At 46.0% G+C, this 25,835-nt stretch overlaps 1 protein-coding gene across 6 annotated transcripts in view; it reads left to right on the top strand.

Moving 5' to 3' along the window:
- Positions 1 to 382: 382 nt before the first annotated feature.
- The window catches only part of ZNF592 (zinc finger protein 592), a 42,654-nt gene continuing 17,201 nt past the window's right edge, over positions 383 to 25,835 (top strand). For 3 of the 6 annotated variants that reach the window (XM_062000482.1, XM_062000478.1, XM_062000483.1), the window contains exons 1-4: positions 383 to 484; positions 1,418 to 1,529; positions 4,495 to 6,818; positions 23,921 to 24,099. In XM_062000482.1, coding sequence (XP_061856466.1) covers positions 4,503 to 6,818; positions 23,921 to 24,099 — 2,495 coding nt within the window. In that variant the 5' untranslated portion in view covers positions 383 to 484; positions 1,418 to 1,529; positions 4,495 to 4,502. Of the gene's footprint in view, positions 559 to 1,417; positions 1,530 to 1,563; positions 1,720 to 4,494; positions 6,819 to 23,920; positions 24,100 to 25,835 lie in introns of those variants that run through there. The other 3 variants (XM_062000479.1, XM_062000480.1, XM_062000481.1) reach the window with 3 other exon arrangements.

The raw sequence follows: 25,835 nt of genomic DNA, 5'->3' as shown, positions 1-25,835 counted from the left end.
AGAAGTGATTAGCAGCGGTCGCCTTTCCAGAGGGCGGGTTTTGGTAATAAAATGTTAAAAACGGAGAAGCGCAGCGCCTCGGACGCCGTGAGGGGCAGGCAGGGTCGCGGCCCGGATCTGTGAGGCGATTCCGGTCGGGGCGGTGAGCGGGCACGGGCCCTCGCCTCAGCCGAACACCCGATCCGGCCGCTTGCATGACCCCACTGCTTCCCTGCCGCGGGCGGCAGCCCAAGGCCGCGGCCGGCGGGGCGGGGCGGGGCGGGGCGGGCGAGGCCGCAGCCGAGGCGGAGGCTCCCGGCGGTGCCGGGGACTCGGCGCGATGGGAGGGGGGGGGCGGTCCGCCGTGCCCCGGCCCGGCCCCGCCCCGCCCCCGGCCCCGCCCGCCACCGCCGCCGCCATGTTGCGGCCGTTGGTGCCCGGTGTGGGGTGAGGCCTGTGTGGGGCCCCGGCGGCGGCGGGGCCCTCCGAGGAGCTGCTTGTGAGGGTGAGTGCCGCCCGGCCGCGTGGGGCCCGCCCCTCGCCCTCCGCCCCCCCGCTCCGCGCCTTCCCGCCGGCCAGGTGGGTGCTGCCGCCCCGCGGGCAGGGCGGGCGGCCCTGCCGCCGGCAGACCGAGCCCTGCGCTCCCGCCCGCCCGCCGCACCAGCTCTTCCGGGCCGCGGGGCGCCCGCTGCCTGCCGTCCCCCGCCGCCGGCCTCGACCCCGCGGGCGGCCCCGGGCGCGGCTCGAGCTGCCAGCCCCGGCCTCCGCGGCAGCTCAGCTCGGCCCGGCCCGGCCCGGCCCGCGGCGCTGGGACAAACTTAACTTCGGCGGGGCTCGCCCACGTGCGGCCGGGGGCGGCGGGGCCGGGCCGGGCTGTCAGCGCGGGGGCGGGCGGCGGGGCCCCGGGCGGTGGCGTTGGGGGGCGCCGGGGAGGCCCCCGGGCCTTTGTCTCTGGTGGGTCGCGCGTGGGGACGATGTGGGCCGGCGGAGGCGGGGGGTGGCGGAGCCTGCGACCCTTGATCTCTCTGGCTCCGATGGCACCGACGGGCCGCGTTCACGTTTGGGGCTCCTGAAACTGTAATGGGTGTTAAAACGCTGGGTCCCGGCTGCCTCCTGAATCCACCGGTTTTATTCACCACGAGCCGGGGTTCCCGCCGTGCCTGCACCCTCCCCACGGTCCTGACAGCCCCGGGGCTGCCTTGCCTGCCGCCGTTTGACATGTGCTCCTGACATCCCAGCTTCCCAGAGCTTTCGCTGTCACTTCCCTCTTGCGTCCCCCGAGGAGATGCCCACCTCTTCTGGACAGAAGAGAGCAGCCCTTGGCAGATGTCTTCCCTTGTACTTCAGGATTGTTTTGCAGATTTATCAATATTCATTATTATTATTTTCCTTTATTATTTAACCTTGGTGTAATTGTGTTTTCACACTTTTCTATTAGGTGGCAATCTCAAACCTCCTCCTGGAACAGTATGGTTCAGGCTAGTTTAAAAACTGTCGAGGAGCTACTGCCCATCTCCACAGGTCCCCAGCAATAGCCCCACTAGCGAAAGGTTTGTATGCAAGTCTGTGAGTGGGATGCTGGTCCAGTGGTGCCTCTGCCTGGCATCAGAGCTTTGATGCTTAGCGACTGCAGAAAGCCTTGGGGTTCAACACGCTGCCTCAGGCATGCTCACAGGCTGGTTTTGGATGGCTTGGAGGCTTCTAAGTTCCCTGCCTCCTGGAGAAAGAGGCTATAGTGAGGTTGGTTTTGTGCACTGGAGTATGTGCATTCTGCTCTGTAATTCGTCTTTCTTTGTTCATTTTATTTGCCTTTTCTCTTGCTTTGCAAATCTCAACATCCATTTTTTCATGGGCAAGGAGAGAGAAAATTAGATCCTGAGCTTGGGTTCTAAGGCAAGTCCTTTTCACAAGAAGGATGAAGGTCTTTATTGTCATCTCTTAGCTAGTTTGCAGGAGGTTTTGACACAATTTCCTTCAAAATACTTTTATTTCTTATCTGTGAAGAGATATAAATGGCGTTTAGTCAAAACTCTTAAGTTTATGTCACTTAAAAATCAGTTCTGTCAACAAGATGCTTACTTGGTCTTCTCTAGAATCTGGGTCCAATTTTGCTTTATTTTTGAGACATAGCTTCACATATGACAAGTTTAAGATGCGATTTTGTGGAGAAATACTTGAGCAGAGACTCACGCTCTCGTAAGAGCAAAGAGCTTAAACTGGTCTTTTATAGGACTCAAAAGATGTGTATGAAAGCTTCTGAAAATGCAAGATTTCTTCAAGAAAAGCATATTTTGTTATGCTGCAGATACCTCGGATTTATTTTGTCTTGTATTTTAAAGCACTGCCACATCTGAAGATGTGGATGGGTATTGGGAGTGAGAACGGAAAAGTCGAGCGTGATTGGCAAGCTCAGTTTTCTCTAAATAAAACTTGAGTGTTCCAGGTTATGGATGAAGTTTCTTCCTTGTGGAAGGATTTATGTGCCAGAAATTTTGAGAACCAAGTGGTGCCTAGCTGTCTCCCAGCTGGCACAAGTTTTCCCACCCAAAAGAAGGGGAAGTTTCAGGACCATGCTCTTTGCCAACTGCAGTAACCTGCGATGTTTCAGAGTCCTTATCGAGCGCTGTTGATGTGGAGCATATGGATAATCTTCTTGGCTTCCAGGGCACAGCTGCCCTTTCTGAGGCATGCGATTGTAAATTATTGCACAGCCCTCTATGGACATTCATATTTCTGGTTTAATTTAAGAAGGAGAACAAGTTTAAGCTAAACCACAGTGAGCCACTCTTAAGCCAAGTAAATCTCCACAGAGCGTTTTGCAGATTAACCAAAGTAATACCTCTGGGTCTGCAGGCATGGCTGAACTAGTGCTCAAAGACCAGGATGTGTTTCTGTTCCACACTGAAGCAGTTTCTCCTGGCCCAGCTCTGTCAGTTGTTCCTTGTCCCCAGCAGTCTGGTGGGAAGGGCTGCGCTGTGTTTGGTTTTAGTGTGACACTTGACAAACTTTTAAACCCGGTTGTAAATAATGGAAGCAGCCTTTGTGAAGCAATCGGACAGCTTCCATCTCTCCCTCTGCCTGTTTCCAGGGTCCTCCTCTCTGTTCCCACCTTTTTGCCCTTCTTCTGGGTTCTTGCCACCCTCTGCGACTCGCTCGCTTGCCGCTGGCTTTGGCAAGTCAGGTGAGCGTGGCAGGACTCACCTTGCCTGCGGGTGCTTCTTACCAAGGAGGAAATGGTGCTCTGTGAGTTCGATTGACATTGTTTTTGGGTTTTTTTTCCCCTCCCCTGTGTACAACATGCATACATCAATACACATAAGCTTGGGGTTTAATTGGAATGTGTATTAAAACACTGGCTTATTAACAATTTGAGAAGTCTACATGTTGCACCAACTTGAAAATATTTCGATTAAGCAGGAAAAACGGTATCCCTGACAGTAGTGAACACAAATGTTGGAGTGATTCTGTGCTGTCAGTTTTTATTATACATCTCATCAGAGCTCGATGATTGCTGCTTTAAGTCTCTCTGGCAAGCATCTAAGTCCCCAGAAGTGTGACTTCTGGAGGGCTTATAAAGAGAGAACTGTCTGGAAACACCAGTCCTTTTTATAATTAGGGTACGATCTTTTATTCTGTCTTTGGGCAGTTTTGCCTTGTGTCATTACGTGATTAAAGATTGTCCCGATATCAACTAAATGCTCCTTAGTTTATGGTGCTTTGAGCTGCTGCATTGAAATATTTACTAAAGACTTCTTAAATTGCTCTGGATGCCTGTTTCTCTTGGGCTACTGGTTTACTCCTGCTCTTTTCCTTGAAGGAGGACTGATTTCTTCAGATTGACAGTCTGTTAAAAAATTGACAGTGATTGTTGCCTATTAATTCTAATAAAAGCCCCAACCAAACAAAACCCCTGTACTAATGTACTCACAAGTCTCTTCTGTTGCGGCTCACGACAATGGCTGTTTTTCAAGTGGTAGCGCATATGGCAGGTTGAAAAGATGTCCTCTGCATGAGCTTGGTGTCATTGAAAAGGTGGTGTTTGAACTAGCTTTGTTCTTGGGGACCCTGGGACAAGGGGCTTTTGTCTCCCACCACATTGCTTGAAACATCTCTGCCTACAGCCCAGAGAGGGTGGAATGTCACTTGTCACCTGTCACTTGTCACCTGCCCCTGCCACCTCCAGCAGGGTAGAGCCTGAGCTTTCACTGGTCCTCCAGACTCTGCCGGGGCAGGAGAGATGGCTTCCTGTGGTGCCCTGCAAAGTGGCACTGTTGTGTTGAAAAAGCTGGGCTAATATCTTTGTGAATAGATAGTCGATCTTGGAATAGATGAAGTGGAAGCTGAAGCGTCTGCTGTGGATATCTCTAGCCTTTGTGCCCTGGTGGGTTAGCGTTTTGGACAGCCATGGGTTTTGTCACCTAAGATGTTTATGCAGATGAGGCTTACTCACTTACAAGGACTTTGTCCTTGGAGAAGACATACCTGACAAAGTACTTTTTTTGCTTTTAATTGTAGCTTTCATCATGGGGGACATGAAAACCCCAGACTTTGATGACCTCTTGGCTGCTTTTGACATCCCTGATCCGACTAGCCTTGATGCCAAGGAGACTATTGCAACAGCTGGGGAGGAGAATGAGAATCACCTGAAGTCATCGGGAATCTGCATAGATGAGAATGTGTCCTTGTCCCATTCTTTGCCTCCCTCTGATGCTCCTGTGGTAAGTGTGATAGTGAAGAACACGAGTCGCCAGGAGTCCTTTGAATCAGAAAAGGAGGGGAATCACCTCGGGAGTGGTCTGCTGCACAATGGGTTTCGTGGATCCGATCTGCAGTCAGAGGCTCACGCTTTAGTGCATAATTATGGCAAATTTGAGTCAACCTTTATTAATGGTGACAGCTCGAGAAGTTACTCTGATAAACTGGACCATTCCAAGTCAGAGCCTTTGCCCACTTTTAACCAGTTTAGCCCAATTTCCAGCCCTGAACCAGAGGACACATTCAAAGAGAACAGTACTGGGGAGAAACCCAAACATGCCCAAACTCCATATTTTCCACCGCCTTCCATGTATATACCGACAGGACCTTCTGTACTAGATCACCTTAGGAAGGTACCAGAGCCCGAATTGAGCATGTTTGACCAATATTGCAAAAAGGAACAAAAGGTGGAAATCCACTGCCAGCTGGAGAATAGGCTGGAAATGAGCAGGAGAGAACAAGACAAAGCAGCAGAGAGGTTTGTGGAGTCAAGCAAGGACTTGGTAGACACCAATAACTTTCTTGGAGAAGGCTTGGTGTTTGGAGACCTCCCTCAAAATAATTTAGGAGAAAGTAAGGGGTCTGTGCCTGAGCTGAACATGTCTTCATCGGTACCACCTCGCCAGAGGTTAAAGCCGACGCATTCGAAGTTGTCATCCTGTGTGGCAGCATTAGTAGCTCTTCAGGCCAAAAAGGTTGCGTGTATTCCAAAAGGTGATCAGCCAAATCTTACCAAGGAACCTGGTCCTTTTAAAGATGGGACAAAGGGAAGTCCAAAAATGCCCAAGTCACCAAAGAGTCCCCGAAGTCCCTTAGAGGCGGTGAGGAAGGCCAGCAAGCAGCCCGAGAGTCCTCGAAGCGTGTGCAGTGACAGCAGTGGGAAAGGCTCTCCTTCCATGGCAGCCGGCTCTCCGCCAGCTATTCCCAAAGTTAGAATCAAGACTATCAAAACATCCTCTGGTGAAATTAAAAGAACTGTAACCAGGATTTTGCCAGAAAATGATGAGTTGGGTAAATCTTCAGAAGAGTCGCCTCTGGAGACCTCATCTGCTGAAGAATTTATCAAATCTTTCCCATCCCCTGACACTAGTGCAGTTATGGAAAGCGAGGCTGGCAAGAACTCAGCCAAGAACGGGGCGGCTGTAGCTATCCAGCTGTCAAATGTAACGAGCCCTTACTCAGACAGCATGAAAACAGATCTTACTGGAAACAGCACGTGTGCTGTGTCTTTATCTCCACTGCCAAACTGTGGTAGCGGCGCCATAAAAGTGGGCATGAAGAGGCAGCAGCAGGGTATTGTGGTGCAGCCATCCAGCGTGGCGACCTCCAGCCTTCTCCCCAAAGCTGTGCACTTGGCAAATCTCAACTTGGTCCCACACAGCATCGCTGCTTCTGTTACGGCCAAGTCATCCACACAGAGGCGAAGTCAGCCCCAGGTGACACAGATGTCAGTGCCGCTGGTGCACCAAGTCAAGAAAGCTGCTCCCGTAATTGTGGAGGCATTTAATAAAGTACTGCACAGTGCTAATCCGGTGCCAATCTATACTCCAAACCTTAGTCCTCCACCTGACACCAGTATTAATTTACCTGCCTCTGGGTATTGTTGCCTGGAATGTGGGGACTCTTTTGCCTTAGAGAAAAGCCTGACTCAACACTATAGTAGACGAAGCGTTCATATTGAGGTCATGTGCACTCAGTGTTCAACTATGCTACTTTTTTTTAATAAGTGTAGCTTGCTTAAACATGCAAGAGATCATAAGAGCAAAGGGTTTATAATGCAGTGCTCTCAGCTGCTAATGAAACCAATTTCCCTAGACCAAATGTTTTCACCTTCTCCTACAAGCTCTTCAGCCTCTCTGGCTCCTCAGACTTTGCACTCGCCCTCTCCTTCACGTAAGTCCAGCGCTGCTTCAGGAGGTGGAGTAGGAATTTCTGCCAGCGCCCAGCCAGCCTTGCCTCTCTACACGGACCCACTGAGTCTAATCCGTCATGGACTGAAGTGTTTAGAGTGTAACAAGCAGGCGCAGGATTACATTGCTTTAGCGGCTCATTACCAGAGAACCTCAGAAGATAATGAGAGACTGGTAAGTCATCATTTTAATGTTATTAGTTAAATCTCTCTGAGCTTAAAGAGGTTGTCCTCTAGGGGAAAAAAATAGGCTTTGTGGCAAATGAGTTGCTTTGCCTAAAAAAGTGCTTGTGGGGAGGATTTGGGATATGCATGAGCCCAGATGTGCTTGTGTGAAGGGTTGTTTAGTGTTGCTTGCTTGCCCTCTTGTTACCCCTTGCTAGCAAAAGGATGGTGGTAAAGAGACTCTGGAGATCCTTGAACATCAAAGGGAGGTGCTGAAGACAAAAGATCACTTGGATGAGGCATGTGACAGTGCTGTAGGGGGAAGGCCAGCATTACCTGGAACAGATTTTTTGTGCTCTAAGCATGACTACAGGGGATCTTGACACAATTAAATTTTCCTAGAACTTCTGCCAGAGCCTTCCATGTAACACTCTGAACATTGGGTGCTGTTTTTACTGTTAGTGTGATGAAGTGTATATTAGGACAGAACTGGCTGAGAGGTGAGCAGTGTGGTATGTGGGGTGGAAGACTATTTTTGGCTATTTCTGTCTTTTGGGTGGGAGAGAGATGAGTTGGTGCTATGTTTCCAAAGGAGGGCTGAAGTCATTAATAGCTTGATGCCTTGTTCCAGTGCTGCCCTGCTTGTGTCTCTACTGCCTTCACAAACCTCTTGTAGGTGCAGATGTGGGCTCTGAATCCCCTTTGGAACTCCAGCTTAGGTATCTTCTAATGAAGAGGTGGAGAGGCTCTTTGTTATGTGCTGAAACCGTACACTTTATGTTCTTTAGTTTGGAAGATATGGTCAATTCTGTTTAAGTCTAAGCCAACCTGAAGTTGAACAGGAGAAGGAATCATTTCTCCTTACCTCTTTAGATAAGGTGAAAGCTTTTCCACATTGATCTGGCTGCCAGCAGAGCTGGCAAGCTCCCAGTGTAGTCTGCTCCACGAAGCCAGCACAAGGCATTTGGGGAGATGACCACCAGTCTCTGCCATGGCCTGCATGCTCTAGAGCATCTCTTGGCTTGTTGAATAGCTTGCAGTACTGAGATCACTATGGTCCTATTTAGACGCTTTGTTATCATTCTCTTAAATTCAGCAGCAGCCAAAGAAATAAATTATGGCTGGATGCCTTTGGTGTTGTGAAAAGTCGTGGGGCTAGAAGGGATCAGTGCGGCCACATAATTGGGATTCTTGCCTGAGGCAAACCAGGGAGCACTGTCAACGCTGTGACTTATTTTTCAACTAAAATGCATTTTTGGGAAATGTCAGCAGTCTGGAATTAAAATGCAGTGCTCCAAAGCAAGCTAAAATGTTAATCAGTCACATTAAAAATGTATTTCCTATTTTTGTTGTGGAATTATCAAGACAAGAGCTCCTTAAAGAGAGAAGGAATATCTGATACTAAGCATTTTTACCTTGCAATCAAATAATTTATTCTGTAACTTAAAAAAGAAAAGAGTTTCAGCCTCTTGCTTCAAGTTAGGTCTGCTAGACGTGAGATTATTTTTGTAGCAGTTTTCTGAACAGAAGCTTTGAAAAACTGGAAAAAGTGGTGATGTTAGAGCTTGTAAAACCATCTCCTCCCTGCTTGATCTTCCCTTGCTTATATACCCAAAGGGATGCAGACATTGCTCTGGGAGTCCTTTTCCACTGTATCTAGTGTCCTCCAGACTGCCCTCTGGTGCTCCATGATGTTCCTGGGACATCTGTTTCAGCAAAGCTATTGCATTTCTAAAGGAAGTAAGAGTTTGTGCCCATGTGCTTGGAACTGTGTACCTCCAGATTTAACGGTAACTAATGGAAACCATCCCTCTGTCTTCTAGCAGTACCCTGAGTATTTGGTGTCAGTGTGCTGAGAGGTAAAAGGCTGAGTGGAATTGGGTCGCTGGGGTGGATCAGTGGCACACTCAGCTTCTCTGAGCAGTCCAAGTGATGAGGATGGTCTTGGTGTCATGTGGCTCACTTGGGGAGTACATTGTGTAGCCCCTGTCAGTAACAAGGCAGGAGAAGTTAAAAGTTTTGCATATTATATGTGTTAATGAACACAAGTGGGTCTGATACTCAACATGGTGTGAGAAGGATGTAGATGAGGCTGTTGGAGTGTGTATTGTAAGCTCCTGAAACAGGAAAACCTGAGCCAACTGAACTCATTCTGAGAAGATGCTTTGGTTATCCCTGACTCTGCATTAAAGGAGCTCATTTCTTGGGTTGCTATTTTTTATTTTGGTCAGAAAATAGAGGAATGCTGGTAGGAGCTGGAGATGATCAAGTGACTGATTTCCAAGCACTTTCTTAGGGGACAGAAGTGTTTGTAAATTCTGGTTTCCACTTCCAGAGCTGTGCCAGGTCACTTGTGTTTTGAGGCAGTGACAGGAATTGTGTTACTGAGGAGCTGCATTAGTGTCCCCATAGTGGATCAAAACCACTGTGTGTCAGAAGGTGCTAATTTATGTACTCATAATTTTAAGAAAAGGAGTACACAGGTGGTGGTTGTGTACCCCCACTTGATCTGGAGCACGCTGCTGTTGCTCAGACAGGAACCATATCTCCACATGCCATAATTATCTAGAAGTTATCATAGTTTTGTGTGATGATAATTTGAGTGAAAACTAGTGTGTATTTCTTCCATATCTGATGGTTTTTTTCTCACTGTATTGAAATGTTGGTTTAGAAGAAACTGTATGGGGTAAGGGGAAGAGAGTGTCGTAATTTCCTAAAGCTGAGAAAAAATTGCAATCTAGTTGTACCTTGGAAATTGTATTTATTTCTTAATTTTATAGTCAGTCCCAGAATTAAGACACAAACTCTTTGCCGTACCTCCTTCAGAAAGTGTGGAGTATCTTGATATTTTCTACCTAAAGCTGTGGCTTGACTTGTGCCTTTTAAAGAGTTTCAAGAAGTATTAGGGCAGATCCACACTGTATTACTGAAGAGCAGCTCTGCAGAGAGAGACCTGGGAGTCCTGATTGATAATAAACAAGCAATGTGTCCTTGTGGCCAAGAAGGCCAATGGCATTCTGGGATGCATCAAGAAGAGTGTGGCCAGCAGGTCGAGGGAGGTTCTTCTCCCTCTCTACTCTGCCCTGGTGAGGCCTCATCTGGAGTCCTGTGTCCAGTTCTGGGCTCCTCAGCTCAAGAGGGACAGGGAAGTGCTGGAGAGAGTCCAGTGCAGGGCCACCAAAATGATCAGGGGACTGGAACATCTTTCATCCGAGGAAAGGCTGCGGGAACTGGGGCTGTTTAGTGTGGAGAAGAGGAGCCTGAGGGGGGAACTCATTAATATTTACAAATATCTAAATGGTGGGTGTCAGGAGGTTGGGACATCCCTTTTTTCTATTGTATTTAGCAACAGGACAAGGGGTAATGGGATGAAGCTGGAACACAAAAAGTTCAATTTAAATCTAAGAAAAAACTACTTCACTGTTGAGGTGAGGGAGCCCTGGCACAGGCTGCCCAGAGGGGTTGTGGAGTCTCCTTCCTTGGAGGTCTTCAAGACCCGTCTGGACATGTTCCTATGCAACCTGATCTAGGTGAACCTGCTTCTGCAGGGGGGTTGGACTAGATGATCTCTAAAGGTCCCTTCCAACCCCTGATGTTCTATAATTCTATGATTACAGCCTAAAACTTACATCATTTGAGTCTCTTCAACTGTCTGATACCAGACTGTCCCAAAAAAGAGGGTTCTTGGAAGGACAGATAAGGGAAAGAGAATCTTTGTCTGAAGATAAAGGGTAGAAGTGACTTATCTGCAGCACCTGGATTTGTACAAGATGGAGACCTCTGACTTGGGAAAAATAAGCTAGGTGGACTTTTGATCAATATTCTTAGAAGCTCTTCTATTAAAGGACACCACATGTAGATTCTTAACTGTGACATGGACATGTAACGTTATCATAACTTCAGAAACTGAGCAGACTTTAGGTGCTCTGTGATAGTGCTTTTAACTCAAAAACCTTTTTAGACCTGCTAGTGAATTGGTATGTTACCTCATTAAGATGGAAGCATTGATCCAACTGGGTTGATGAAGAAAAGAAATAGCTGGAAGAAGACTTATTTTTCGGTATGATGTTTTCAATCCTCCAGAAACCAAAGGATGAGCAGGCTGTGCTAAGAGGTAGGAATGATTGGATTGGACAGGGGGGGAATAGCCCAGGCTGGCTCTGCTCCATGAGAAAACTTATCCTGTTTAATACTTAAGACTTCTTGCTTTAATTGAAATTTCTTACAATGACTATGTGAATTACTTTGACACCCGCACATTTCCCATGGCTGTTTAAAAGGCGCTTGTTGTTTTTTCTGTTTGTTTTAGTTGGTGGCTTGGGAAATACTTGGTCTTCTGTTTCTGAGTGGCCTTGGATGAAGCCTATATTAATAGGACTGATAATGGATAAATTACTTTCCTAGGTTGTCCAAAATTAGAATGACATGGCTGGGTCACAGTTGTTTTGGAAGAAGGAAGGAAGATAGATATGGATGTGGTCTGGAGAGGAGGGAAAGGAGGATACTGGAGCAAAAGAGAAGAAGAGAGTGAGATGATGCTGTGGTTGAGAAGGTGGGGTGGAAAGATCTTTGGAAAAAGAATTGAGGGCTTGACCTTAATATAATATTATAGACAGTGGCTACATGATTGAAGGTATTCAAAGTATGTCAGGGAAATGCTTTGTGACTTATTTTGTCTATAGAACATGCATAAGATGAAGGCTGTATGGAATACAGTGGGGGGATCTGCATGGCTTACAGTGAGAGTGAAGGCTGTGTGCATTGTGAGCTAATTCACTTGAGAATCTGAAAAAACTGGATTTACTGGATGTATGTTTTGAGTGGATCGACTTGATGGATCACAGCTACTTTGCCTTTTTTGGGGATCTAATAAAGCCAATTGTGCCATTTTTGTAAGCTTGTGAATGGAATCACTTGATGGGACCTGTTTACTGCTTTCCAATCATAGAACTGCAAGGAGAAAGCAGTATGGGAATTTGAGTGTCTGCTAGGTTGGGTTTTGTTCAAACTAGAAGCTGTGCTGCATGTGGGCATTATGCTCGTCCAGATGTTCAAAAGGTGGTGGCAGGTGTTTTGTGTAATTTCAGATCTGCTTGTCCGACTACAGCGGTATCACATTGTAGGGCAAGATTTTTTTGAGGGGGTAGAAAAGGATAATAAGTGAATTTTATGCCAAATTATTCTGATATATATCTTCTAAAACGAATTTTTTGAGTAAAGGAGTAGATTCTAATCTACTTGATGTTCAGTAGGATGTTTGTTGGAGTGCTGTGTGGGGAATGGCTGTACTGGAGAAGTTGAGTTACAAGGTTGAAGCAGAATCAGGTAAAAGGAAAGTAACTGCAATGGGGGATGGATTGCTTGTAAGGCCTCCTGAGGGATGGCTTTGGGATACCTCTACTGTTAATGTTTGTATTAAGGGCCTTGGAGGATGAAAGTTTAGGTAAAAACTTGCTGGAGTAAGGAATCCTGGAAAATTGGCAATATTTTACAGGAGGACCTAGATGATCGTGAAGACCAAGTAGGAATGGGATGGAGCAACAGAAAAGCAGGATGCATGTGTTGGGTCAGGAGTGACCAAGATGACACAGCTGTGCAGGGAATTTATGTCAATCCACTGTACCTGTCAGGGTTGCATTCATACTTCTGTTGCTGCTGGCAGTAACCTAGCTGGAGAAAAGTGTATTGTTTTGTTTATCAGAGATAAACTGGAATAAGTGAAGGAAGAGTGATTGGAGGAATGGCAAGTAGATCTCTTGAGGGGAAATCAAAAAATTTTTCTGAGTTTAGCTTGGCAAAGACTTGGTAAATTAGAGTGAGCCTCCTTCAGTACTGAAGTAGACACAGTATTAAAGTGAGGGTTGTAGCACTTCTTTTATTCACCAGAAACTAAGTCTGAAAAAAAAAAAGTGCTTCTTGTACTTGCATGAACAGCCCTGGGTTCAGCATCAGATAGCCGTGTTTTTGAAGCTTTTTTCTGGGCTAGACTCAAGTTACACAGCCCATGGAGCTCCTGTCCTATTAGGTGTGCTTTTCCCTCTGAGAGTGGATATGGAGGACACTCTGTATCCCATGTAATGTTTATAGAAAAGAGTTTTTTAAGTTTAGAGGCAACAGTGATGCAAGAACATAAATAGATTTATTCACAAAATTAGAGAGTGATCTGTAATCTGAGTGAATTCTGGAAGAGGTTTGCAGCAGAAGTAATGAACAAAAGGCACAAACTGGTTTTGAGATGGAACTTATTTGGGCTGCTTTGGCAAGTACAGAGAGGTGCATAATAACATGTGCAAGAATTCAAAGTACTTCCTGACCCGCTTGGGCATAATTGTCCATCTACTGGTAGCCAGAGGTGTTTCATACTTTTTTCTGACTTGACCACCCAAACTCTGCTGGGGTCACTAGGAACTCGAATAAAGTATGAAATGTAAAAGAAAGACCTCTTGAATTTTCTTGCACCTTTGTGCTTTTGTTCTCCCCCTTCTTCTTCTGTCAGCCTTTATTTGTCCAATAGGAATTTTTCAATGAGTTGTGACGTATCCTGTTTACACACCCCCTACGCTGCAGTTACTTAAAAGCAATTTTATTGCTGCCTTTCCTTTTTCTTCTTCCTTCCGCCTCTTTAAATCAACGCTTTATAATTTATTGGTTAAAACTTGCCGGAAGCTAGTAGGACCACATGCCGCACTGGTAATTTCCCAGCAGCAAAGTAACAAGCAAGACAGTCGGCAGCTATATCTTTGCTATTTTTTTCTTCCCTCTTTCCACCTCCCCGTTGCATGTTCATGTTTTAATTTAGAAACAAGAGTACTGAAAAATCAGCAAAAACTCCCTGGGCCCCATAAGGCACTGCCTTCTTCTGCTCCCAAACCAAGGGTGATTAATGCTGTCCTTAGGTACTAGCTAGAACAGGTTTTATGTGGAAATTTTCCCTGTGGATTTTGTGGAAGCAAAGGAATAAGAGCTTGTTGAGGGAATGGAGCCGCAGGCAGGGATTGCTGGGAGCACAGACAAAGAGATGAGTGGCAGGATAGGAGCGAGAGCCTGTACCCTGAGGCCAAGATAGAGCACAGCGATAAGGAGGAGGGACTAGAAACCCAGGAAGAAAGGCCAGGGTGCGGCCCCATGGTCTGCTTCAATCAGTCTGTGATCCACTGCTACAAGAGGCAATAATCTCACCCTCTTTTCCCTCCCCTCCCACACTTGTTGGCCTGGCCTGAGTGATCCCACAGCCCCTGGGTAATGGAAGCCAACCTGTCAGAAGAGGGGGATAAGTATGGGTGCAGATGGGGAGCCAGAGCATAGCAGAGAGCGAGGAGGAGGGGTGACAAGGCAAAGGCAGTTTGTCTCCAGTAGGGTGGAAACTGAGGCTGAAAGCTGGTGTTTTCTGGCACCAAGAAGAATGCTCCTGCTCCCTTGGTCTTTTTCCATGTAGGCACCAATGATGCTGCCAAGGGCAACCTGGAGAATATCAGTAAGTGACTACAGAGCTCTGGGGGTGATGTGCAGGGGTATGAGATCCCAGGTTGTTGCTTAATCCTGCTGGTGATGGGAAAGGCTGTGAGGAGGAGGTGGCCCTCTGAAAGTGTCCAGTGCTAGTGCACGTAGCATGCTGAGTAAAGACAAGAATCTGGAGATCTGTATGCACATCCATTTCTAGGCACTTGAAAAACATGAAGGTGATCAAGATGGCTCACCGAGAGAATGTCGTGCTTGACTTAGCAGATAATCTTCTAGGGTGAAAGGATTGCCATGATAGATAAGCAGGGAGCAGTGGATATTCTACTACTTCAGTAAGGCTTCTGATTCTGTCTCCCATCGCATCCCCACAGAGAAGCTGACACAGTATGGGCTGGAATAGCAGACAGTGAGGTGGATCGAAAACTGTCTGAATGATTGGACCCAGAGGGTGGCAATCAGTGGTGCAAAGTCTAGTTGGAGGACGATAACTAGTGGTGTACTCCAGGGGCTAATAATGGGTGCAGTACCATTCAATTATCATCCTTAATGGTCTGGATTATGGGGCAGAGTGAACCCTCAGAGAGTTGGCAGCTGACACAAAACTGAGAGGAGTGGATAATAAGAGATGGTGGTACAGACACCCAGAGATCTTAGCAGGCTGGAGAAGTGAGCTAACAGGAACATCATAAAGTTTAATGAAGAGAAGTCCTTCCCATTGGGATAAACAGCCCTGTGTACCAGTGTAAGCTGGGGGCCACCATGCTGAGGTTTGCAGAAAAAGCCCCAGAGGTCCTGATGGGCACCAAGCTGACCATGAGCCAGCAATGTGCTCTTGTTGCAAGGAAGACCATTGGTGTCCTGGCTGCATTAGGAGGAGCATTGGCAGCATGTCAAGGGAGATGATCCTTCGCCCCTGATTGGCACTGGTGGGGGATGCAGCTGAAGAGTTGTGACCATTGCTGGTCTCCCCTGTACAAGAGAGATATGGACATACTGAAGAGAGTCCAGCAAAGAGACGCAAAGATGATGGAGCTAGACCACCTCATATATGAGGAAAGGGTGAGAAAGCTGTATCTGCTCATCCTGGGGAAGAGAAGGCTCAGGGGGATCTTAGTTCTATAAATACCTGAAGGGAAGGTGTGAAGAGGATAGAGTCGGGACCAGAGACCATGGGCACAAGTTGAAACACAGGAGATTCCCTCTGAACATAAGGAAAAACTTTCACTGTAAGGTTGACTGAGCACTGGCACAGGTTGCTCAAGGAGCTTGTGGAGTCTCTATCCTTGGAATTATTGAAAAGCCATCTGGTCACATTCCTGGGCAGACAGGTCTAGGTAACCCTACTTGAGCAGGGAGTTGGACCAGATGACCTCTGAAAGTCTTTTCCAACTTCATCCATTCTGTGACTGTCCCTTGTGTGGCAGCCACTTATGAGATTGGCATAAACCAGTCGTGAAGTCCCCGGAAGCAAGAACCCACTGGTAACGATGGGCTCTGAAAGAAGCTGTTGGAAGGGGTGAGTGGGAGCTGAAGTCTTTTAATGAGATTAGCAAATAAATTACTGGTCAATTAAGAAGGGAATCGGTGAGAAAGCAAAGTGGTTGGTGAAGATTATAGCAAAAATGTCTTTTGAACAACTGTGGTACTGTCTTTGATGGGATGCAAGGCACAAAGAAGTACAAGGTGAGAAGAAAGAGGCAGAACTGGGAGGCTTCAAGATGGACATCACCACTGATGGATGGGCAAAAATCAGCCCTGCAGAGTGGAGGGAAGGGCAGAGAGCTTTAAAGTTGCCATCATGAGAAAGGAAAGGGGACATGTGCTGTGTAGCTTTAGGGAGTTTATAGCAGTCATTTGAAAGTGGAGATGTGAAAACTCAATGTAATTCAGTGAGCGATTGCTTTAACAGTGGTAAATTCAGATTTCAAGTTGCAGTGCAGGAGGCAGAGCAGATGACTGGCAAGTGTGGTGGCTGACTTTGTCTGGCCACAAGTGCCCACCCAGCCACTCCATCCCTCACAATTTTTAGTAGGCCCAGGGGAGAAAATATGACAGAAAGCTCATGGGTTGAGGTAAGGACAGGGAAATCACTCATCAGTTACTATCATGGGCAAAACAAACTCGACTAGGGGAAAGGAATTTGACTGATTGCTAATTAATTGTAGCAGAGTAGTATACTGAGAAAGCTGTAAACACTTTTCCTCACCCCTTCATTCTTCCCAGGCTAACTTCACTCTTCTACCTCCTCTCCCTGAGTGGCACAAAGGGATGGGGATTGCAGTCAGTTTATAATGCGTCATCTCTACTGCTCCTTCCCCCTCATGTTCTTCCCTTGCTACAGTGTGAGGTCCTTTCACTGGGAAGCAGTCCCCTGCTGCACACCATTTTTTACCCTTTTTAAAATGCGTTATCCCCAGTGGAGATTATTGCTGATGGGCTCAGCCTTGGCCAGTGACAGAACTGTCTTGAAGCTGGCTCTGTCCCACACAGAGCATCTCCTGCTGTCTTCTCAGAGGCCAACCCTGCTAGCCAAAGCCAGATCTTGCCATGTAAACCCTGTACAGTGGGTCAGATGAAAAGACATGGAAACTGAAATTCTTTAAATTACAGCTGAGATAGTAAAGAGAAGAAAAGAGCTGTGGACTGAGAAAATTCAGAATTAAGCTTATTTGATGCAACATTGTCTAAGATCTGTGGTGCTTGTGCTTTTGTCCATCACAGTTCGACTTGTTTCCTAAACCTATAAAGTTTCTAGGTGTACACTGACGTTTTAACCAGCAGCTTTTCCATGTAAAAAAATGTTATTTTGTGTTAACTGCCTTAATTTCCAGGGAATAAAGTTTTAGTCAAATACCTTATTTTATCGAGGCTTAAACACTCTGCTGACTTGGGATGACTTGGATGTGTGTGTGTAGGAGTTGGTCATGGTGACAGTCTGGGGTGGACCCCAGGTTGGGGAGTGTTGGAGTGAGGTGCTGGAATATGAATGAGAGCGAACAACGCCAACAGGAGGTGGGGTGTGACAATCAGGCTGAGGGTGAATAGATGGGAGGGGAAGCCAGGTAGTAAGCTGGAGGTAGCAGAAGAGAGGATGGATGACAGAAGTTTTGAATTGAAGTTTGTCTTGTCGTTACATCCTTTAGGCTGAAGGCCGAGCAGACTCCCTCAAGGACATTTACTCCTTAGGCTGACATCTTAAAGTAGGCAACCATAACCAAGGAAATAAAAATATCTTTGCTGTGCCTGGGTATATCAATGTAAGAGTATGTAGGAGTTAATTAACATATGTATGTTAGGACTGGACTTGATGTGTGTCACTGAAACCTGGAGAGAGCCTGGAGAGTTATTGCAATGACAGCAAAAGAAATTCTCTGCTTGCCACATCTTCTGTTGGTCAAATTTTATGTAGCAGCATTGTAACCTGGATGGTTCAAATAAACCAAGTCAAAAATAATCTTGCAAGCATCCGGATGCTTGGAGAGAACAACTCTTCTTCCCAAAAGTTCTGTCAAGCCCTGGCACAGGTTGCCCAGGGCTGTGGTAGTTACAATCCCAGGAGGGATTCCAAAGCTGTGTAGCTGTGGGGCTGAGAGATGGGTTAGTGGTGTCTGTGGCAGTGCTGGGGAATGGTTAGTCTCAATGACCTTAAAGGTCTTTTCCAGCCTCAATGATTCTGTGGATCTTGACTGTAGTGTGGCCCAGCAAACAGTCATGTTGGTGGGAGGTGGGGAAGGGGGAGACCAGAGGGACAGAGATAAAAGGTGTTGAGCCAAGCTGTGCTGCCAGAACCAGCACATCACACTGCTACACACTGGAGCCTCTATGCTGAGGGATACAGGTTGCTGGCATTTATCCTAGCGAGGCAGAAAGTGAAAGCTAATGTGAAGTTAACCTTTAACTTTAAGTAGTAATTTGCTGCTATTTTTTTTAATAGCAGAAGCATCCTGCTAATCTCTTAACTGCCTGCAGTCTCTTGGCTGCTGAAGTATCAGCTGCCCCTGCAGCTCTGCCTAAAGCACAAAAATTAAAGCCTGCAAAAGACTGGATTTGGGAAGAACTGGGGCTTTTGGGAACTGCTGGTGGGGGATTTTTGGTTTCAGTATGTAAAGCACTCTTTAAAACATTTACATTCTGAAAATATCATTTCTGTTCCTCTCTCACAGTTTCACTTTGAGCCCTTAGGAATTATTTTTATTTTATTTTAGAGATTGTTAGGCTTAACGAATCTCTTTCATAGCCCTGGTCCCATGCCGTAGGGTCAGTGCAGCCCCATGTTTTAAGCAGAGGCTAGATGAGGGTCACATCCAAGAAGATCCTTGTAGTCTGAGGATATCTCTTAAGTGATGCTGACAAAGTTCAAGTCTATTTAGTTCTCTCTAACAAATGTAAGGTTTCTTCACTTGTGCTGAGGCTGGTTCCCTTTCTGCTTGTGCATTCCAAGTAAGTGAAAGCAAAGAGCTTTGTGCCCCCAGTTCACCTGGCAGTGGTGCATTGCTGGGGATCATGCCCTCGCTGCTCACTGGCTATATCCGAGCGAGAGCATTGGCTGTGGCAGTTGTACAATGTGGCCTGTGTGAGAGAAGGAGGGAGCTTGACTGACTCCAGTCTGGGTGCTCTGCACCTGCTGGCGCTTACAAGTAAACAGGCTGGTGGATGGATTGGGTTCAATGCTGAGGTTGTAGTCAGTCCTTTCAACGTAACAGAAACGTTAATGGTGCCACCTCTATGCTGGCACTTTCCAGAGCAAAACTCTGCTTTAACTATAAGTTTCCTGATTTGCAAATACCTCTGTGGCCACAGAGTTGGGTTTAATAAATGAACTTTTTTGGCGCGGTGTGACTTTTTTTTTTTCAACCTTTGCTTTACGTCAGTGAGTGTTTTAATTTTTTCCCCTTCTGAGGAAGCTAATAAGTGAAAATGGGAATAAAATCAAGTATTCTGAAACGACTGAGCTTTTGATCATTTTTGTGTATGTGAATGTGAATGCTGGAAGAAAAGCCCAAATGAAGTGTGGCAGGCAAACTGGAATGAAAGAAAACTTGTAATAAATAACTCTTGATTAAAGTGTAGGTTATGGGAGTATGAAAACCACAGACATTACACAACTCAAAATCATATCCTGGTAACGTGCTTTAGAAATAACTGACTAATGAATGTCTCAAATCGCTGCCAGGCTTCTTTGAAAAGTCATGGAAAACTATGAGAGAGATAAAAATGTGACATCTGGAACCAAGTTACTATTTCTCATGCAAAGCAGAAGAGTTGCAAAAGAAAAAGTCACTCCTTCTCCAAGATGAAGGCTTTGCTGGGAGAGCCCACATGTGGCTGCCTCTTTGCTCTTGACCAGTGTCACTTAAAACGGATGTGTGGACACTCCTGTAAACCCCCAGGGTAGGAATTCTGGCCTCGTATCTTCTGCAGGTGTCAAGAAAAGGATGAGCACAAGCATAAGGATGCCTCCATTGATCTTTTTCCACCTCTATTACATTCTCTGGTTGACTCAGTGGAAAAATACAATCTGCCATTTTACTATATGGTCCTTCAGTCCTGTATGGTCTTTTTGCAGTTCTTTGTGGTCGATCCTTACCATAATATGCTGAGTTTTTGGGTTTATGATGGTCAATCTTTGCCATTTCACTGTTCATTGCCCTTTCCTGGACACTTTGAGACTTTTTTGAGAGCCCAAATCCCAGCAGAACTTCCTGGGGGGCCTTCCTCCATAAGAGAACCAGCTAATTTATTCCTTTCTCCTAGCCACTTACTTATTCAAGCAAAAACTTCTCTCTCTTCAGCTGTGGCAGCTTAGTTTCCTTAAAATTGTTTTGTGAAGAGTGTTGCAAAACCATTTTGGAAATCCAGGTAGCCTGATGCCTCTGCAGGTCAGATCTTCCTTACCCGTATGGTTCTTCAGCCAGAAGAAAAGGAGGCTGAGGGAAGGCTGACGAGAGGTTGTAGTGAGGTGGGTCTCTTCTCCCAAGTAACAGGTGATAGGACAAGAGGAAATGCCCTCAAGTTACACGAGGAGAAGTTTAGATTTCCGTTAGATAAGTAGAGCTTTTTAATTGAGAGACTTGTTGGACACTGGCACAGGCTGCCCACGGAGGTGGTGGAGTCCTCATCCCTGGAGATACTGCAAAGCCATGTAACTGAGGTGCTGAGGGATGTGATTTAGTGGTGGGCTTGGCAATGTGAGGTGAGGGGTTGGACTCAACAGTCTTAAATATCTTTTCTAACCAAAATGATTCTATGGTTCTACAGTTGTTGACTTGGATGGGTTTGCAAAGCAGGAAGGGAGAAGCTGTGTTGACAGTTTTCCTTATTTGTACTCATTTATTCTTGCGACTCATCTCTCTGTGTTTTGTCTGTTTGCTCCCTCACTTCTCTACTCTTCCATGTGCCGATGTGAACTTGGAGGCTTGGGCTGTTTTTTTGTCCCCCTGCAGAGTGTGGTTTCAGTGTGGGAATCCTTCCAGCCTCTTCCCTGGTGTCTGCAGATGCAATAAATTAATTTAGCCTTATCCTCACTGAGTCTTGCTTTTTATTCCCATATCGTGTGTACACACTCTCTGGCAGGCTTCCTGCTCTCCCAGTGCCTGAAGAAGATAACCACTGGTTTTGATGCCTCTTGCTACCTTTTCCCCAGCTGTTTCAGCCCTTTGTCAGCGTATTTCCTGCTCAGCCTTCCATGTGAGGAGGGAGGCGGCAGGAGCTTGCTCCTCCTCTGCTGTAGCCTGCACATCCCCAGGCAGCAGTGTCCAGGCATGGAGCCTATTAAGTATCAGATGATTTTGGGGTAATTTAGATCCAGGACAAGCACATGCAGCAGTGGAAATTCACAGTTTTAAGATATGCTGATTGCCAGAACGCCTTTGCAGGCAGTGGGTATGGCATGCTGGAGAGGAAGGGGTGAGCTCCAAACCACCTCTTTGCAGACTTAAAATTGAAACTAAATTGGCTTTGACAAGGCAGGCTCTAGAGAGAAAATATTGCTACAAAGGCAAAGGTACTTTCAGCTTGTGGTTGCGCTGAGTCCGCCTTAAATACTAGATGGGATCAAACTGAGAAGAGTCTTGTTTTGACAATGTCTGAAAGTTAAATTTCCCATTGTGAATCAAAACCCAGTTAAAAGAAAATGCCATGAAACACAGTAAAACTGCCATGAACATTAATTTATTCTTGCAGCTTCTATTTGGAGGATTTGAGAGAGCTTTGGACAATTCAAGATCCTGCTCATCTCTTTGCAGAGAGGTCCTGGGGGCTTTTGTATTTCTCATTTTCCCATTTACATCTCGTGGCTCAGACCATGTCTCAGTAGTGCTGTTTTTTTTGGGTTTTTTTGTGAAATGAGGGGCCTTCTTCAACATTTCAGGAGGGGCTGAAGTACTCTTGAGTTTGTTTGAATTGCATTTGTATGCGTTCAGGGGAGTCCTGCAATACAGTTTCTTCAACCTGTTTTTCTTTCCTGGGGAAACCTTTTCTCCTCTAAATTTAAGTTGCATCATGTCTCAGATCATGTGTCTGAGGCTTTTGACATGTTTGGCAATTTCTGCAGTTTAGTCCTTCAAGAGTATAGTTTTTCCTCTTATCTTGTCCCTTGTCACTTGGTAGTAGAGACCAACAGCCCTTCCCAGCCACAGCCTCCTCTCAAGGAGTTCCTAACTCCTCTCAATTCCCTGCCACCTCCACCCCCCCAATATGAACCTTTCCAAGTTTGTTATAGCTTTGAATTTTGTTATAAGTGATGCTTTCTATTACCTACAATGTTTTTGATGATTCCCTGATGGAGTTTATGTAGTGGAGCATCGCAGTGATACTATGAAGCAATGATGCAGAAAAGTGAGTTGGCCTGCGATTTTTTGAGGGTGAGGGAGGTCAGATTTAGGGGTTTCTGTCCCAGGTTTCTACCCTGTTTGCCAGCAATGAAGTCTGCAGCACTGGTCAGGCTGAACCTCAGGTGCTGTGTTCAGTGTTGGGCCCTCCACTCTAAGGTTGACATTGAGGGGCTGGAATGTGTCCAGAGATGGGCACTATAGTTGGAGAAGGGCCTGGAGCACAAGTCTGATGAGGAGCAGCAGAGAGACCTAGGAGTGTTCAGACTGGAAGAGGCTGAGGGGAGACATGATCACTCTCTGCTACTCCTTGAGAGGAGACTGTGGCCAGGAAGGGTTGTTGGTCTCTGCTCCCAGGTGACAAGGGACAAGTTGAGAGGCAATGGTCTCAGGTTGCCCCAGGAAATATTTAGATCAGAGATTAGGAACAAATTCTTCCCCAAAAGTGTTGTCAGGCCCTGGCACAGGCTGCCCAGGGCCATGGTGGAGTCCCCATCCTTGGAGGGATCCCAAAGCCATATATCTGTGGGGCTGAGGGACATGGGTTAGTGGTGGCCATGGTAGTGCTGGGGGGACTGTTGGACTCAATGAGCTTAAAAATCTTTTCCAACGTCAACTATTCTGTGATTCTGTGGCTTGATTTGGTCTGTCTGTGAGAGGACATGCTACTTTAAAAGCTTTGTTTGACCGTATAGACATACCACCTGGTGCAACTTCTCTCCCCTGCTCTAAGGAGTCCTGTAACCTTCCTTAACCATAGTGGAAGAAATGATGTAGTTAAATTACCTGATTTGATAATCCCTAATTAGCTGTTTGCTGCTAGGTCATTCTTAAGTTACAGTTAGAAGAAGGGGAGTAATTTTGCATGAGTTTTATTAATGACAGCAGAGAGTTTGAGCTCGTAGAGGGCTTGAGGCTGGAGGGCTGGTATCTACTCCAGCTCTACTCCTGCTTAGGCATAAAGGAATGTGCATCCTATGAGTAACTGCTCCTGGGCTTTGAAGAAATACAAAAGAGTTGAGATACCTGTGAAAGGGAGCAGAGGTTTGACAGCTGTTGGAACAGGGACCACATAAAAAAACTGACATGTCAAGTAAATGATGCTGCTTCTGTAAAGCAGTATTGGTGGGTCTTCTGTAAAGCAGTTAGGGTGGCCCTTTGAAGGGTAGGGAAAAATAATGGGTTTCGTAAAGGGTGTAGAAGCAGGAAGAGAAAGAGTTTTTGCATCGTTTCTTGTTATCAAGAAGTTCTGTCAGGGTATCGTAGCATGCGTGGTTTGTGGTCTTTGAAAGTTCAGATTTCATCTGGTCCAAAGAAATTTTGCAAGAGACATGTGTGGTTTTGGTGGGGAAGGCTGCTGCGCATCAAGTCTGCACTGCATTCAGCAGTAAGGGTTTCGAGTTGAAGTATAATGGAGCGTTCCTGGTTTTGGGTGTTTTGGTGCGGGGTGGGGGCTCGTTAAAAAAAGCACTTTTCTTCTCAAATGCCTTAAAGCAGAAATGAAAGCAGTGACCAAGCAGAATATCTTCAGAGCTAAGAGGTGAAAGATTTTGTTTTCCATTTTAGGGGAAAAAAAGGAAATAAACGACAGAAGAGATGGTTTAAGAATGGATACTGTCATCAGGAGTGGCTAATTGTGCAAGTTATTAGGGTTCTTGTGAAAAAGATGGTAAGGACATGAGCCGAAGAGCTTTGTAGAGTTAATGCTAATACTAGAGGAATGTTCTGAAGCTTCTACTAAACCTGAAAGTTTCCTTAGCTGAATTAGGGGGAAAACAAGGCAAACAGAGAAAAGTAACCACCATAATCTTTCTTTCATCAGACGTGTCAAGTGTGCCAGATGATGCTGCCCAACCAGTGCAGTTACTGCGCTCACCAGAGGATCCACGCTCACAAGTCTCCGTACTGCTGCCCGGAGTGTGGGGCCGTCTGCCGCTCAGCCTATTTCCAGACCCATGTCAAGGAGAACTGCCTGCACTATTCCCGCAAAGTCGGGTTCAGGTTTGTGCCGCGCCAGGGGGTCCACTGAGATGGTGAGAGGGAACAGGAAGCTGGGATTGAGGTCCTGGGAAATGTGTCTTCCTTACAGCAGAAAAAAAAGAAGGTGCAGCTCAGGCCTGACATGGTTTTCTGAATGCCAGAACACATTTGAAATGGGAAATTGCTAACTGGATTTAAGAAGAGGTTTCTGAGATCAGAAATTATTTTGAGGCAGTTTTAAGCTGAAAGATGCTTGCGTTGAATTCAAGTTGCAGACAGGCATCTGGGGACTGATATTTATAGCAAAAAGATTGCTTAATCTTAATCCTCTCAGTCTCTATGAGGTTTGAACTTACATCTGTGTCAGTTACAATGAACTGAGGGATGTGTGCCTTCATCAGAAGGGCACAGATTATTTTCTTGTGTGCCCCTACAACTCTGCGGACACCTCTCATGCACTGAGATAGATGGAGGAAGGCTCCCAAGGTACTGGATGTTGTGGTGTGTATGTGCATGTATCTGCTCTCTAATTAAACTGATGGCTTTAATAAAAGACATGACTTTTCCCTACTAAGTTTTCTTCCTTGACATGTTTAGATCACCTCAGCTGCAGCACAGCTCATAAGACATAGATGGTTTGCTTGGGAGATGAGACTAGGTGACCTTTTAAGATTCCTTAAAGTTCTGAGTTTTTTCTGTGATTGCCATTAAATACTTTGAAGTCTGAAATTAATAAGGGAATTTCTGCTCTTGGAGCCGTTCTTTTAAGATATCTGTCAGATTCAGGAAGCCTCTCCTGCGTGATTTATTCAGAAATCACACTTAGATTTTCAAGGAGTTTTTCTTTCAACCATGAAGACAAGAGACACATATTAAACTGGTTCTGAATTTAATTATATACAGATAAGGATTTTTTGTGTAGGATCTGATTTGAGGGGGACAGCCCACAACAAAGAATTAATGCTACTGCAAATTAAATGACTGTGATGCTCTGTTTGAAAACAAGTTAGTCTGAGAGAAGGAGGACAGATGGAAAAGAAAAAATGTTTTCCTGGAGATGGAAAAATGGGGATGAAATAGATGTTAGAAAATTGACCACAGGCTTGTTGCAGATCTTTGGGCTTCACTGGCACCTGAGAATCCCAAATGCAGGCAAAACTTTGAGCTGCTTGTGCAGCATTCCCACCCCCATTAATGCCTCAGTCAGTGCGTTGCAGGGTTACACGGCCTGTGCTGTGCTACACGGGGAGCTCAGCCTTTCAGCAGGGATCCGCTGCCAGTCCTTCTTCTGTTTCCAGCTGATGGGCTCACAGTGCACAGCAGAGATTGGTCCTAACTCCTAAGTGTATGACCTGGAATTTTTGAAAAAAAATGAATTCCAGGTACATTACAGTAATATCTTTAGAATACTGTAACCCCGTCAGCAACGTGAGTTCCATTCTCTACAGATGTCATTAGCAAATACCTACTTTCTGTGCCAGAGACATTAGTGAAGATCTAAGCCAAGACAGAGCTCAGGAACGATACTTACCGATTTTTCAGTTTACCCAGCTTCTGTAGAAGCTAAATTTATTTAACTTCTCTAATTCACATCTGCTCAAGCCCATGTGTGAAAACTGAGTCCACCAATCAGTGAACTTCTGGCTGTGCCATCCTGGTTGTTCTGCATGTCTCTGCCACAGGGTTGATGTCATTGGTGTTGCCCAAAACAAGAAATAAATTTTAGTTGTGGAACTATGTCTAGATAATCCATAGCA

This window comes from Colius striatus, chromosome 7 (genome assembly GCF_028858725.1).
Source record: "Colius striatus isolate bColStr4 chromosome 7, bColStr4.1.hap1, whole genome shotgun sequence".
Lineage (NCBI taxonomy): Eukaryota > Metazoa > Chordata > Aves > Coliiformes > Coliidae > Colius > Colius striatus.
The sequence above is the reverse complement of the archived record's forward strand: the minus strand, read 5'-3'. Positions and strand labels throughout refer to the sequence as shown.